General features: G+C 61.8%; 2 protein-coding genes across 2 annotated transcripts in view; one reads left to right on the top strand and one right to left on the bottom strand.

Annotated features, from left to right (window-relative positions):
* Positions 1-7,760, bottom strand: part of SHANK1 (SH3 and multiple ankyrin repeat domains 1) — a 46,270-nt gene extending 38,510 nt beyond the window's left edge. The window contains exons 1-7 of the mRNA XM_064581885.1: positions 7,387-7,760; positions 4,593-4,893; positions 4,187-4,390; positions 3,623-3,694; positions 2,408-2,516; positions 2,165-2,316; positions 288-455 (exon numbers count right to left, since the gene is read on the bottom strand). Coding sequence (XP_064437955.1) covers positions 288-455; positions 2,165-2,316; positions 2,408-2,516; positions 3,623-3,694; positions 4,187-4,390; positions 4,593-4,847 — 960 coding nt within the window. The 5' untranslated portion in view covers positions 4,848-4,893; positions 7,387-7,760. The remainder of the gene's footprint in view (positions 1-287; positions 456-2,164; positions 2,317-2,407; positions 2,517-3,622; positions 3,695-4,186; positions 4,391-4,592; positions 4,894-7,386) is intronic.
* Positions 7,761-11,176: 3,416 nt separating this feature from the next.
* CLEC11A (C-type lectin domain containing 11A) lies at positions 11,177-13,543 on the top strand. The gene is made up of 4 exons (XM_045892028.3): positions 11,177-11,554; positions 11,780-11,966; positions 12,273-12,464; positions 12,861-13,543. Exons 1-4 carry the CDS (start codon positions 11,408-11,410, stop codon positions 13,304-13,306), a joined length of 972 nt encoding a protein of 323 aa, XP_045747984.1. The 5' UTR covers positions 11,177-11,407; the 3' UTR covers positions 13,307-13,543.
* Positions 13,544-15,211: the final 1,668 nt, after the last annotated feature.

Below are 15,211 nucleotides of genomic sequence, written 5' to 3' on the forward strand. Positions count from 1 at the left end.
GCCTGGCTTGGCCCCTCGAGAGGCTCAAGAGACCGTCCCCACCCAACTCAGGGATCCAGATGTCCAGTCCCCGGTCCATGCCCCCTTAGGGTCCTGGTGTTGCCTCCTCCCATCTTTTTCTCTTTGGAGACCATGCTCCTCCAGCCTCCATACTCTATGAGGACCTCAGCATCTGGATCGCCAGCTCTTTGCACCAGGGTCTCCGATCCTTGCTCTGATCAGGGCCTAGGCACCCCCCCGCCCCGCTCCACACCCCCCCCAATCCCTCCTGGCCGAGTCCGGAGCACCTGGTGAATCTCCTGCCAGCCATTCTCATCAGCTATGCCCAGCTGGGCCCTGTTGTACAGGAGGAGCTCACAGCAGCGGGGGTCGCCCCCCACCATCGCCGTATGGAACAGAGGGGTCAGGCCTCGGCGGTCCTTGTAGTTGGGGGAGCCCCCAAGGTCCAGGAGTGCCTGAGGAGGGAGACAAAAGACAGTCCCACTAGTTCTGGCTCAACCTGAAGGACCAGTGGGGCAGGGAGTCTCGGGTGACCCACACTGGCCAAGGCTGTTGTGGGTTCTGCCACGATGCCCTTGTGTGACCTTGAGCCTGGCCCTTCCACCCATGGCTGACTTTGGATGAGCCACTGAAGGAGCCTGGTGCCTCAGCGCCTCATCCGAGCAGCGGGACGGTCATGTGGGACCACATGAGAACAGAGTCTGGACGCGGGAGGACCCCTGGCCAAGCAGGAGGTGTGGTTGGGACGGGATCCCAAGGGTGGGACGCAGAAGGAGACCTGGGAGAAGGGCTAGCTCGGACCAAAGTGAGTGGGTCAGCCTCACTGAGGCTGGGGGCTGGGGGGCAGGGGGGCAGGGGGCGTCCAGGAACAGCTCTGGGCACAGAGGCTGGTGGAGCTGAGCATCATTAGAGGACTGTCAGCCCCAGCCGTGTGAGGACAGCCTGCGGCAGCGCTGTCCACCAGAATGTTTGCAGTGACAAAAACAGCCTGCAACCTCCCCATCCAACACGGCAGCCACATGTGGGCTCTTGAGCGCTAGAATGTGCTAGTGAGCCTGAGGAACAGAAATGTTCGTCTTAGTTCACTTTAATTAACTTAAGTCTAAACAGCCCCATGTGGCTAGTGGCTAGAGGATTGGACAGAGTAGGTCTGGAGGCCGGGGGTGGGGGTGAGAGCAGATCTGCCTGGCGGAAGGGAGCAGACTGGGGGTACATCTAGAGGGTTTGTCAATTCCAAGCGCCTAAGCAGATCTTTGTGGCTGGCGTCTGACTGCATTTAGGGTCTTCGGGGCAGCTGGAAAAGGGAAGGGAGGGTCCATTAAGCTGGAGCATCTGTGAGCTGGGTGTTTATCAACAGCTACATATCTTTGGGGGCAGTCTATTCTGACCTGTGTATGAAGAGGGATCAAGCGCCATTGGGGTGGGGGGAGAGGAAGAGGATTTTTAAAATAAGACCACATAAGCCGACTCCATGTGTGTATTTTGCAGGGATACGGGTTTGTCTATCTGGGAAAGTGCACTTTAGTTATGAAGCAGGGGGAGGGGCTGCGTCTGCAGGGTATGCGTGTGCCAAGGAGGGTCTGTATCTGGGGGCACAGCAGGTTGCTTACTGTGTACTTTAAGGAACAGAGGAGGGAGGGTCTACACTTGAGGGAGACAGAGGCCGGGTTGGTGGTGAGCTGGGTCAGAGGGAACCAGAACGTCTGGGTAGCAGGAGAGTACAGGTATTAGGATCTCCCTGGGGAAAGCTCTGTGTGACCATCCTCTGTAGTGCGGGTGCATCTGGGGATCAGCAGAGGGTCTCGGATCCCCTTGGAGGAGTGAGCATGGGGTCTGCGTGTTTGTCAGGCTATGGAAAGGGGCTTTGTATTTGGGACACGAAGAGAGACTATTTTTAACAAATCTAAAGAACTGAGGCTTGAGAAAGAACAAACGGGAAAGGGAGAGGAGTCTGAGGGAAGAGCAGAAGTGGCATCCCCATGGGGATGTGGGAGGGGACCTCCAGGAGGCGAGATGAGAGGCAAAGGGGAGACCAGATGGCTTGTGGGGTCAAGGGAGATGAAGGGGAGGTGGAGGGTGGGTCTGGGGCAACTCGCTGCAGTTCAGCCTGCTGTTAGGGGACCACTGCAATCTGGGGGAGGGTCCCGGGGGTCTGGCACCTCACCGTGAGAGCGAGGCAGTGACGGGCACATGCAGCTTTGTGCAGCGCTGTCATGCCATCCCGGGCCCGGAAGTCGATGTGGGCCCCTCCCAGGCACAGGGTTCGAATCACCTCTACAGAGCCTTCCGTCTGGGCAGCCAGAGTCAGGGGGGTCTCTAAGGGGCAGGAAAGGCCAGTCACATGCAGCCCTTATGCCTCGTTCTTGGCTCCCCCCACCTCTTCCAAAGCCCCCGGTTCCCTCCCTACCTCCTGAATCCGAGTCATGATAATTGGGGTCCAGCCCCTTGTCCAGCAGCCGTGCCACCTTGTCGGACGTCCCGAGCTGCACGTACTCCAGGAACTTCTTCAACCCCGTCTGAGCCATGGACAAGAGAGAGAAGACAGGCCAGTCAGGGAGCAAGGGAGAAAAGCTGGGGTCTTGAGCAGCGCTGTCCAGTGGAAATACACAGCGAGCCGCGTGTGGCATTGAAAAGTCTCTAGTAGCCACCTTTAAAAAAAAAAAAAGGAAGGGGCACAGTTGATTGTACCGAAGTTCATCTTAGTGACCTATCTTTTTAACCTAATATATCCACAATATTACCGTATCAACAGGTAATCCATAGGAAATTTATCAATGAGAAAGTTTACTCTTTTGGGATACTGAGTCTTCGAAATCCGGTGTGCATTTCACACTCACAGCGAGTCTCAGTTTGGACCTGCCACACCAGAAGTGCTTGGGAGCCGTATGTGGCCGGTGGCTCCCGGAGTGGATGGCGCAGGTCTGGAGGGATGGAATATTTGGGGGAGGACAGACACGAATGCATGGTGCGGTCAGGGTGGGGGATGAGGAGAGGCCAGGGACTTTTTTCCCAAGTGTCAGGAATCTTTCTCTTCACCTCTGGCTAAAGCAGCCCCCTGGCTTCCTCCCAGATCTTAGGGGACCAGGGGAGACACAGGGGACATATGGTCGGAGGCTGGGAGGGCAACATGGCTCTATGTGGCCAGGGGTGGGAGACATCCTAGGAGAGGTTTAGGCTATGGGATTGGGGGAACTGCAGGGTGTCTACAAAACAGCCCTGAGGCAGAGGACACTGTGTGTCAGAGTCCAGGCCAAGTGGGGGGAGGCAGGGCCCCTGCGTGGATATGGGGGACCCAGAGATGAGATGGGAGAGCCCAAGGAAGAAGAAAGTGAGAGCCAGGGGGAAATGGTGTGGGCCTGGGCAGAGCCATGAGGGGCAGAGGGAGGGGGGAACGAGGAAGGGCTATGATGGAGAGAAGGGGGTGGCATTTGGGGTTGTCCCAAATGCAACATAGCATCTCAAGTGAGTGGGGGACCCTGGCAGAGGAACAGAAGGGGCTGGGGAACGTGGAGGGCTGCTGTGGGGAAGAGGTGGGAGAGGAAGTGGGAAAGTGGTGGTGGGGAGGGCTCCGGGTCTCTGTGGGGGGGATGCTGGGGGGTAAGCGCCAGCAGGGTTCTCTCACCTTCGTGTGCAATTTGGCCAGCTGCTTCTCATCCAGGTTGGTCTGTTTGTAAACCCGGGTCTTGTATCGGAACTGTGGCCAGGGGTGTATGAGGGGAGAGACACAGAGACTTGGAATCAGGGGCCTGGGGAGGAGGCTGGACTCCTTTTGAGCCAGTGGGGGGGGGGGGGTCATCTCAGGGTCAAGGTGGAAACAGCCCTGGAGCCTTGGCTGGGTGGCAGAGGAGTGCGGGGCTGCTGCGGAGTATATGGACTGCAACCCCTGATGTGGAGGAGTAGGAGTCTGGACCCCGCACAGAATGTTCTAGAACACCTACTGTAATTGTGAATCCTTTCCCACTTTGAAAGGCAAGGAGAAGCTTGGGGCAGGGAAGTGACTTGCCCAAGGCCACTCTGTTGGTCAGAGGCAGAACACACTGTCCTTTGAACTCAGGCCTCTCTGACTCTAATCCTGAGGGGATCTGGAGGAGCCCACTGGGTTTTCCCTTGCAAGGGCATGACTGGGAGAAAAATGGGGCAAGCCTTCTCTCCTCTGTGACCAAGCTGGGCAGGCTGTGGGCCTCACCTCCAGGTAGGGCACCCCCTTCTCAAAAGACTGGGGGTACTCCCGAAGTAGCCGTTCCTCCTCCAGAAAGTTGGCATCGCGGCCTGAGGTGGCCGGCTGGAACAGACCGTAGTTGAGCACGTCCTGCAGGCTCTCGCTCAGGGCGCAGAGCACCTGCTGCTTGGCTGTCCAGATGGTGGCATCAGGGTTGAACCGCAGACATTTCTGGATGGGGAGGTGACAGGGAGGAGCCTGAGGTGGTTTGGAAAGGTGGGGGGGGTGATTCTGGGGATAGAAGGGGGCCTGGGGGAAGCATGTGGGGGTCTGAAAATGGGGCCCAAAGGGGGCGGACGCCCAGCACCAGAAGCCTCCTCCTGCGGGTTGGGGTCCCTGTCCCCCACTGGTCAGCGGGCCGTCAGTCACTCACTGTCTGGTGCAGGTCCGGGATGCCAATCCTGAAGACCATCATGCTGAAGTGGGCGTCGTCCGGGACAGACATGGAGCGGCCCTGGAGGCCTCGGGTGGAGGCCAGACTACCAGGTGCTCCGCTGCCCTGGCCCCGGGTCCCCCGGGGGCCTCTGCTGGGCCCGTCTGGGGAGCTGTCGGACTCTGAGCCCCCCTCGGGACACTCGCTGGCACTGTGGCGTTCCTCGTCCTCGCTTGACGCGGGGCTGTGGGTCATCGTGGGGCCACGGGGCGACAGGGGACAGCAGCATCACAGGCGGCTGCTGGGGGGCCAAGGGCGGCTGTCAGATGAGGAGCCCGCACTCTTCGGAGGTGGCAGGCAGCCTTGTGGGTGAGCGGCCGAGGGCTGCCACCCCACATGCCCCAGGCTGGCAGGAAGGAGGCTGGACACACCCCCAGATACTCCTGCCGCCTCTGCTCACACACGCCCATCCCTGCCATGCTTCCAGCGCGTCTCCTTCCCTGCCCTTGGCCCTGCTCGCAGCCCCCCACCCCTCCTGCGCCCCACTTTGCTGCTGACCCAGCATGGCAGTGTCCCAGAAACCGCAGAATCACCGCGGGAGCTACTGGCCCACTTTGGCAGGTCACGGAAAATGCAGCTAAAATTAGCTGAGGACAGACAGGTGGATGACCCCCCGGCATCCTGCCCTCCTGGCCCCAGCCTGGCCCCTCACCCGAGGCCCTCTCGTCCTCCTCCTGGATAGCTGGTCGGGCGAGGCTGGGACGTAGTAATGGGGAGACAGAGGTGCTGTGAGTCTGGGGCGGCAGAAGTGGGAGGCCGCGTGGTGCCCGGGAGCGGTGCCCGGGAGTGGGGAGCGGTGGAGCTGGTGACGGCACTCAAGTGTGGCTGACAACGTGTGCAGAGGACTGCTGGGAATCAGTGTCCCAGGGGAGCGGGGACACTCAGATGCAGGTGTCACGGGGCAAACTATCATGCATGGGGCGTCCCCGAGGGAACCACAAGACGCGGCCTCTGCAGGCTGTTGGGGGCATCCTGAGAAGGGTGTGGGCGGGTGGGGACACTGGCCTGGGTGGGCCGGCTGGTGCTGGTAGTGGGGTGGCCTGGGTCAGTGTGGGGTGGCTGTGGATAACCTGGCACTACAGGACAGGGGAGTGGCATTGCCTGGTACTGGCCGATGCGCTCTGAGGGAGACTGGGGGGCTGGGAGGGTGGCTAAGAGTGGGGTGATGGTCTGGGGGACTGGGGTGGGAGGTCATCTCACATCCCCAATATTGTCTCCCAAGGTGGCCTTATAAGCCTGGGTCCCAAATGGGGTCCGCCTCCCTCTTCTTCTCCCAGTCTCCCACCCCAGCACCGGAAACCAGAATGTCTGGTCTGGTCCCTCCCCCCCACACCAGGCCCAGCTCCTGCACCGTTGCCATGGAGATGGGAAGCAGTGGAGGGTACTGCTGACTTTGGGGGAGTGGGGATGGGCTGGGGGGGTTGGGGAGGGAAGACAAAATGAGTGTGCAGGGAGGACAGTTCCAAGAGCTGTGGGTGAGCGAGCAGCTTAACCAGGAGCTGGCCAACCCCTCCCCCATGCGTGGCCAGGCTGAGAAGCCCCCTCCCCCCTCCAGGTACCCAGCAGAGCTGCCCCACCTTGCCCTTGCGGAGGCCCCCTGGCCTCCTACCCGCAGGACTCCACATCCCACCTCCGGACCGCAGCCCGCTGCCACTCCCCCTCGGCTGACCCTGGCTGACCCCAGCCTCACCCGGGCACTAATGGGGTGGCCCGGGGGATGAAAGCAAAGCTGGCCCGGGCTCCCCCGCGCGTGCGGCTGCCCCCAACCCCCCAGACCAGCTCCGGCCCCTCCCCCTCAGGCCCGAGGGAGGGAGCGGGCACACTCCGCCGGGGCGGCATGAATCAAACGCTCCGCGGCTAAGAATAGCTGGCACGCAGCTGGTACTGAGACGGGCTGAGGAATCGGCGGGGGGGGGGGTGGGGGGGTGGAGAAGGGGAGAGAGGGGGTGCCCTGGGAGGCTGTGGGGGGACAGGGGGCGGCTGGTGTGGCCGAGAGCGGGGCCCGGGAGAATGAATGGAGGCGGAGAGAGGCGGGGAAAGGCGGGGAGAGGAGCCGGGGCTGGGGCCGAGAAACTGGTGGGGGAGAGCCCCGGGCCGGGGAGAGGGGGCGGGGGCACCCGGGAGCGGGACTCGGAGGCGGGAGCCGAGGGGGCGCGCCGGCCGGTGGAGAAGCGAGAGGAGACGGGTGGGGATGAGGGGAGCTTGTGAAGGGGGTGGGAGGGGATTGGAGGAGCCTAGAAGGAGAAGCAGGAGCTAGAGGGGGTCGAAGGGGGCGGAGGAGGCCAAGGCCCAGACCCCCGACGGAGGGGCAGGGAACCAGGGTGACCTGGGGGAGGGGCCTCGCGCAGTGGGGCTGCAATAGGGGTCTACGGGCCCTGGTAAGCCGGGGTGCGCGAGGCGGGGGAGTGGCCGGGCTGGGCCAGGAGGTGGGTACAGCGACCGAGCCCTTGGCCTGGGTGCGCGGGGAACCGGGTTCGGGCTGGGGGCCTTACTGGCGGGGGATGGGGGGCGCATCCTCCCCTCAAGTCTGCTATCTGGGACGGGGCACGGGGGACCAGGGCGTAACCCAATTTGGCGTCGCCCGGGGCAACGCTCCCCTCCTCACCCCCACCCCCCACCGCACACCCGGGCCCGGAGCCCGGCGCGCGGCCAAGGACGTCCGGGGCGCCCCCGCCCCCTCCCGCGTCCCCGGCCCCGCAGCTCCCCCAAAACCCTGGGTTTTCGGCCCCCTTACCTGCCTGGCGGGGCTGCTGAGTCCCGGTCGGCGGCGCCCGCGGCCCCTCCCCCCTCCCCCCACCCCCCACCCCCCCGGAGACGGGGGACCCTCAGGCCATGCCCCACCGCCCCGGAGGGCGAGCGGGCCGGGGAGGGGGCGAGCGGGGGCCGGGGGGGGAGGGCGGGGGGGCCGAGGACCTCACCCCCCCCGCGGGCCGGGCCTGGCCATCCGCAGAGCGCCCCCCCTTCTGCCGCGGCCGCCGCGCCCCTCCGGGCTAGCCCGCCCCCGGCTCGGTCCGGCCGGCTCCGGGCGCGGCGTCTCCGCCTGCTCTTCCTCCTCCTCTTCCTCAGGCCGCCGCCGCCGCCGCCCGCTCCGCGCCTCCTCTGCCTCCCTTCTCGCTCTCTCGCTCTCACTGTCTCTCCCTCACCCTGTCTCTCTCTCTCCCTCCCTCTCTCCCTCCCTCCCCTCCCTCCGCCCTCTCCCCTCCCTCCGGAGCCGGCGGAGGAGACATCGCCCCTCCCCGCGCCCCCAAACCTCGCCCATCCCCCCCCCGCCGGCTCCGCCCCCTCCCCCTGCCCTCCCCCACCACTCCTCATCGCCACCGGATAACCCAACCCGGCTCTACCCCTGCTTGCCCCCCTACCCGGACTATGGGGCCCCGCCCCCCTAAGGGTACCGCTCCACACACACACCCCAGGACCGCCCCTTCCCACAGCGCTTCCCAACCCGTCTACACACAGTAGGGCGCAATAAAGATTTGTTGCTAGACTCTAGACCTCCAAATTGGATTGTGAGAGCTATAGATTCCCGTCCCCCCAAACACACACACACACACACACACACACACATCTTCCCCCAAGGCACAGGTGCTTAGCTGGCCCTGCACGTGCGCACATTCCCCCACATACACGCTCTCCAGGGCATGCATGACCTAACATACCTGGAGTGGACATCACCACAAACACACCCAGCGACAACATGTACATATCACACCCGAGTGCCAGAGCGTCCGCGTACCACAGCACCCCCCACCCCCACAGGGGCCCGCAGGACGCTCAGATCTCCAGCTCACACGCACCCAGACACAGACACACACAACTGTCAGGAGTCGTGTGCATGCAGCACCATCACACCCACCCACCTCACCATCCCTCTCACAGGTCTGCACACACCCATTTAGATGCACAACACTGTGCCATAGCCCCCCTCCACAGCTGACATTTCTTGAGCACTTCATATGTGCCATGCTCTGCTCTGGATTTTACTCGTCAACTTCTCCTGCCAATCCTATGGGCTATGGACTTTCACCATCCCCATTTTCCAGAGGGGGAAACTGGGGCACAGAGAAGCTAAGTACCTTGGTGCCCAAGGTCACCTAGCCATAAAGAGGTGGTACCAAGGATCAGGGACAGGCAGGCTGGCTCAGTCTTTATACCACTGTTGTTCACTACTAGGCACACCATCGCTGCATGTCTTCCTTCATTGCACACAGACACTCCCAAGGTCTCCTCAAAGCTCGGGTCTCTGGTGCCCGGGACATACCAGAGAGACAGGGCAGGTCCCATAGGGCAATGGTGAGAGTGTCCCCAGAGCCCAGGCGCCTACCCTTCTTCCAGCTCCACCAGCGCCTCCAGGGCGGCCAGCTGGAGCACAGGTCCCTGCAGAGGGCAGTTCTGAGACACCTCTGGCCGCATCTCCAGCTGTGGGCTCCAGCGTACGGAGGTCTGAGCCAGCCCAGCCCCGGAAGGCCTCGCTCCGGATGCATACCCATCAGCCCAGGTGGTGAGCACCCGGGCCCGGGGAGAGAACAGCTGCCCACACTGCCACCAGCAGCAACAGAGGCCATGCACCCCTCTACAGTTTACAAGGCCTTTCCTAGCCTGTGCATTATCTCTTGAGGCCTCTAGCTGCTAGTGAGGGGTCCCCAGGCCCCTAATAGGCAGCCAAAAGGGCCAGGGGGTAAGCAGCCTGCCCTCATGTCACACTGCCTTCTGCTTTCTTGGAAAAGGGAAGGCTGGATGAGTGGATTTCCAAGACCCCTCCTGGGGCTCCCAGCAGCTGAGGGCCGATGCCCCTGCTTAGAGCCAGAAGCCTTGGCTAGCAGCTGCCACGCTGATGACCTCCAGCAGGCTGCGCTGTCCCTTCTCTGAGCCTCAGTTTCTTCCCTTGAAGAGTGGGCCCTGCAATCCCTGGCTGCTGAGCTCCATGTTCACTGGCACAACCAGCCAGGCCCCGGCTGGGAAAGCCCTGCATGACTCACAGGTCTGGCACAGAGTGGGCATAGCCTGGCCTCCTGCTTCCCTTGCCTCTGCAGCTTCTCTCCCACTGCCCTCACCACCTCCACCCTGGTGACCACCCCGCCCCCACCATGCCCCTGTGCCCCTGCCCCAGGGAACGTGGGGTGCCACCTAAACACAGCGGTCAAGTCTTCAGTCTTTGGCTAAGCTGTTACCCCACCAGGAATGGCTATTTCCTTCCCCACTGAGCAGACTGATTGAGAACCTACTATGTGCTAGGTTGGCCCTGTTCTAGCTCCGGGGATGCAGCAATGAACAAGAATGCCTGCCTTCGTTGGCAGGAGACAGTCAGCAAACAAGAAAATGAACAAACAAGACAATCCAGTCTTGATTATACCAACACGATAAAATGGGGTGTTAACTTGTAGAAGTGCAGTTTCTTTGGATATGATAGAGAAGGCCTCACTGAGCTGAGACCTTAATAATGAGAAGGAGCTGGGGGAAGAGCATCTAGAAGGAGGAAAAGTCGAGTGCAAAAGCTCTGCGGTAGGAAGGAGCTTGGCATTCAGGAACCAGTGAAGAGGCCGGTGTGGCAGGAGCCTGGGGGCAAGGGGAGTGGGGGTGATGAGCTTGCAGAGGTGCCAAGGGTCCATCCTTCCCAGCCCCCCGCTGGGCAGGCCAGGCTTGTGCTGAGGACAGGGTTTGGCTTCCCTCCTGCATATGATGGGAAGCTGGGGGAGCAGGGGAGTGGGGAGTGACGTGATCTGATTTATGGTTTGGAAGCATGGCTCGCTGCCGCAAGCAGTGTGGATTGGAGGGGCTCGGGAGAAAGGAGGGGGAGAGCCAGGAGGAGGTGACTGCAGTGGTCCAGGCCGGAGCCGAGGCACTTGGCTGAATGCTCAGAGCTCCATGCACCCAGCCCTGCGTCTGTCTACTCCACCTCCCGGAGGAAGCTTCCTTGACCACCACCCACCCTTCCTCCTCCCTTCTGCCCTACTGTCTGCCTGTCTGTGAGCAGCTGGAGTCCCCAGCATTGCCCCACCCAGAGCCTGACCTGCAGGAGGCTTCCAGGAAAGTACAGCAAATGAATCCCAGAGCCCCGCCTTCTAGACTTGCATACACAGTGACATGCATGCTCTTCATATGTGTCCCCACAGACAAGCACACACACTCATTTTCATCTTGGGGCAAGGGCTTGAGGCCAGGATGGGAGATCTGGGGGCAGGAGGCGCCCTAGGGCCTGTGAGTCGTGGAAAGCCTCCTCCAGCAGGGTGCGTGGGCGATGGTGGCCACAGGGTAATAAAAAACCTTATGGAGACCATGCAGTCTCCCTGCTCCCGAGGTGTGGCCAGGAGGAGGAGCAGGGAGCAGGGCCAAGCCCCAAGAACCCCCTGAGGGCAGAGGTTGTGTCCCCAGGATCCCTTGGAGAGCCAACTCCATCCTTTTTTGGCCATCTGAGCTTTTGGCCATGGTGGAAGGAAAGGGCAGGGCGGAAGTGAGCTCTGGAAAGTGGAAAGAGGGGGGTATGTGGGGAGACCCAAGGCGGGATCCAGGCTTTGGAACGTTAGAGGTTTCCGGCCACAGAAGCAGGGCCTCAGGGGAGCCAAGAGAGGCGGGGAGAGACACACACACAGAGGAGCAGAGACCAACAGACCAACAGACGAGTGGACAGAGACAAGAGCTGGGAGAAAAGGGATCAGAGAGAAGCTGGGAGAGGCAGGAACCAGGGGCTAGTGATTTGCACGCACTCCAGTCCCCAGAGACATCCCTCTGCAGCCTTGGGTGCTGCAGAGCCCAGCCTGATGCAGGCAGCCTGGCTGCTTGGGGCCCTGGTGGTCCCTCAGCTCCTGGGCTTCAGCCATGGGGCTCGAGGAGCAGACAGGGAGTGGGAGGGAGTCTGGGGAGGCGCCCAAGAGGAGGAGCGGGAGAGGGAGGCCCTGATGCTGAAGGTGAGTTGCTTAGGACTCTGATGGGGAACTGTGAGTGTTGGGGGGAGGGTATTCCAGGGTTAGGGAAATGGGCAAGGGAGAGTGATGGGGCAGGCTCAAAGGATGGGGATGATGGATTCAGACAAGGGACTCAGGGGCAGAGCTCACTGCTGTAAAGTGGTGGCTGGAGCGTGTGGGGCGTCAGAATGCAGCTGGGTTGGCCCTAACATCCCTTCCCTGCCTCAGCATTTGCAGGAGGCCCTGGGGCTGCCCGCTGGGAGGGGGGACGAAAACCCTGAGGGAACCCCTGAAGACGAAGAGACCTGGGGGACGCAGGAGGACGGTCAGGGGGAGGAAGAGGAGGAAACAACGCAAACCCCCTCTTCTGGCCCTAGCCCCTCTCCCACCCCTGAAGATACCGTCACTTATATCCGTGAGTAATCATTAGCTCCGCCCTGCCCCCAGGCCTCCGCGGTCATTTTCTCAAAAATGAACCGTCCTTTCACTGCCCGGGACCTTTCAATGGCCCAACGCCCAGCCGCTGCCCCCACGTCCCTGGGAGCTCCGGGGGCCTGGTCTTGCCTCCCAAGAGCCCGGGGCCACCGGCCCCTACCTTCCAGAAATCCCGAGCGCCGCCCACCCCAACTCTGCCCGCAGAAGCCCTAGATCCCTCCAGGCCCTTTGGTCCCCCAGCTCCGTTCCCTGGGTTCCGTCCAGCGTGCTCCCTGTCTGCCCGCAGTGGGCCGCCTGGCCGGCTTGGACGCAGGCCTGCACCAGCTGCACGTCCGTCTGCACGCGTTGGACACCCGCGTGGTCGAGTTGAATCGGGGGCTGCGGCAGCTGCGGGAGGCGGCAAGCGACACCCGCGACGCCGTGCAAGCCCTGCAGGAGGCGCAGAGCCGCGCGGAGCGCGAGCATGGCCGCTTAGAGGGTGAGTCCGCGCCGCGCCGGGCAGGAAAAGTGGGACGATCCGGGTCAAGTGGAGGACTGGTGGCGGGAGGGGGCCCAGAAACATCTGAAGAGACGTGAGGACCCAGGGTGTTAGGGACGAACGGGTTCCTAGAGATGTGCAGGGTGTTGGCTTATGGGGACTTAGAGTAGCGGGGAGGGTGAATGCGGAGAGTAGGCGCGCGGAGGGGGAGGCCCGCTCCCTACCGCGCGGTGGAGCGTACCCGACTGGGGCCGCGCCACGCCCCTTACAGTCCGGGTCCGGCAGTCTGGCCCCACCCGCCGCGGTCCTAACTCTCCGCCTCTTTGCTCCCCGTGGCTCCGACCCCGCCTTCTCCCCGCCCCCGGAGCCCCTAACTCCGCCCCTCCCCGCCCGCAGGCTGCCTGAAGGGGCAGCGCCTTGGCCACAAGTGCTTCCTGCTCTCGCGCGACTTCGAGGCGCAGGCGGCGGCGCAGGCGCGTTGCGTGGCACGGGGCGGGAGCCTGGCCCAGCCCGCGGACCGCCAGCAGATGGAGGCGCTCACTCGCTACTTGCGCGCGGCGCTCGCTCCCTACAACTGGCCGGTGTGGCTGGGCGTGCACGACCGGCGCTCCGAGGGACTATACCTCTTCGAGAACGGCCAGCGCGTGTCCTTCTTCGCCTGGCACCGCGCGCCCCGTCCGGAGCCCGGAGCCGGTCCCAGCCCCGCGCCGCACCCGCTCAGCCCTAACCAGCCCAACGGCGGCACGCTCGAGAACTGCGTGGCGCAGGCCTCGGATGACGGCTCCTGGTGGGACCACGACTGCGAACGCCGCCTCTACTACGTCTGCGAGTACCCCTTCTAGCGGGGCCGGTCCTCGCGTCTCCATCCCACCACTCGCCCTTTGGCTGGGCCATTCATCCTGTGCGAAGGCCCTTCCCTCCCTTCCTCCCTGCCCACGGATGGAAGCGTGTTCCCCCGGGCTGGGCGATCCCAGGGGGCCTTCTGCGGAGCCGAGAGCCCTTACTCGCCTGCCTTTCTTGGGAGCGGCGGGCACCAGGCTAAGTTCCACGCCAATAAAGCCTTGTGGAATCTGACTTGAGCGGGCGCTGGAGGCACTTTGGGTCTTTATCTCGTCGCTGGGCAAGCCTGGAAGGGCAAAACCCTGGCCTTTGGATGCCTATCCCGTTCCGCTTTTACAGGTATTATTTGAGCCCCAGAATCAGAATGATGGAGAACACATGTACAGACGTACCCTCATCATCTGCTCCTGCACGTAGATGCCTGGAGTACACCCGTGCACATGCTGCTGTCGCCTCCACCCCCATCGTGTCCCACTCACGGCCTTTGGGACACAGGGCCTGTCAGTCATTGTCCAGGCCCTGGCCTTGGTCCTGGTCAAAGAGATCTGCGAAATACAAAGGAGCTAAAGGTTCTGACAAGTCCTGCAGGAAAGAGCCCATTTAATTTTGTTTAATTGATGTATCTCAAACTCGTTCCACCAGATGGTTCCTTTGCATCATGTAATGTCAGGCCCTGCCCCACTCCCTTTCCCTACGCAGGGGCATGTGTTGAGAAGCAAACTTAACCTGTACAGCCCGGAAACTTGGGCTCCTTCCCAGTGTTTCCTTCCCTGCTCCCTGCCTGCGTGGCCATAAGCCAGTCCCTTCTCCTCTGTGAGCCTCAGTTTCCTCAACTGAACATGGTAACAATCATCCCACCTTGTATTAGCTCTTGCAAAGTTCAGGTGAGCCCAGGAAAGTGAGCATTTCAAAAATGGTTGAATGTGAGTCACATGCTACCTTTCTTTCTCCACCTTTTTCATGCTTTGTTCCCTGAGTCAGAACACTCGGGAGTGGGCCAGCCTGGGCCTCCTCATTGAGGACAGTACTCTTTGAGGGAGGAGCTCTTATTTTGGAGTTACCCAGTGTCTTCCCCCCAATACTGGCAACATGGGCCTGACCCTGATATCATCATGGAGACCAGGCACTGTAGTGTGACCCTGTCTGTCCTTATATCCCTGCCTCTCCTTCACCATGGTACCACCAGCCCAAAATGTCACCATTGGATCCACCAGTGGGAGGATTAAGCCATCCCTGTCATCTCCACCCCTGTCATTTCTCAGCCCCACAGCCCCTGTAGGAGTAACGGAATGGGGAATGGTGGGGAGGTGGGGTGGAGTCGGGGGGGGGGGGGCTCTGGTCAGGAGGGCTTCAATCAGGGAACTGAAGACCTTGCTCAAAATTCTTCCCCCTCTGAACTTGTTTCCTTGGGTCGGAGAGAGGCAGCAGGACGTCTTCTAGGTGATCAGAGGGCACATTAGGGCAGACATGGATGGGTATCTGCTACTGCCTGGAAGGGGCCCACCATTACAGACCTGGCATTCTGGAAAGTGGGTGGATGAATGCGGAGCAGTTCAGTGGTTACCTGCCTGGACTCTGGAACCAGACGTCCCAGGTTCTAATCCTGTCTTGGCCACTTACCTACCAGGCACATAAAGTGAGATAAAACCCCTGTGCCTCAGTGTCCCCATCTGCACATTGGGGGTAAGAATATCTACCTCCTAGAAGAGTGGAAGAGTGCTGGACACAGAGGGGTCCTTGCAACATCAGATCTGACTCTCGTATGGCAACTTTAACCTCACGCTCACCTCTGCATGCTCTGTCCAGACACTGTCTTTGCATATGTACAGATTCTTTCGAGAATTGGCCAGTGTATCACCCTGAACAACCTGCTTCCCCCTTCCCCCAGCAGGGTATGGTGCCCCCCT

The sequence above is a fragment of the Mirounga angustirostris genome, unplaced genomic scaffold (genome assembly GCF_029215605.1).
Source record: "Mirounga angustirostris isolate CCGP_5_RB_7025 unplaced genomic scaffold, mMirAng1.0.hap1 SCAF_16, whole genome shotgun sequence".
Lineage (NCBI taxonomy): Eukaryota > Metazoa > Chordata > Mammalia > Carnivora > Phocidae > Mirounga > Mirounga angustirostris.

Excerpts from the sequence above, each read along its gene's own strand:
- CLEC11A (XM_045892028.3), top strand. The coding sequence starts at position 11,408 with ATGCAGGCAGCCTGGCTGCTTGGGGCCCTGGTGGTCCCTCAGCTCCTG. Across the intron at positions 11,967-12,272 it reads AGATACCGTCACTTATATCC|TGGGCCGCCTGGCCGGCTTG; the intron begins GTGAGTAATCAT and ends GTCTGCCCGCAG. Across the intron at positions 12,465-12,860 it reads CGAGCATGGCCGCTTAGAGG|GCTGCCTGAAGGGGCAGCGC; the intron begins GTGAGTCCGCGC and ends CCCCGCCCGCAG.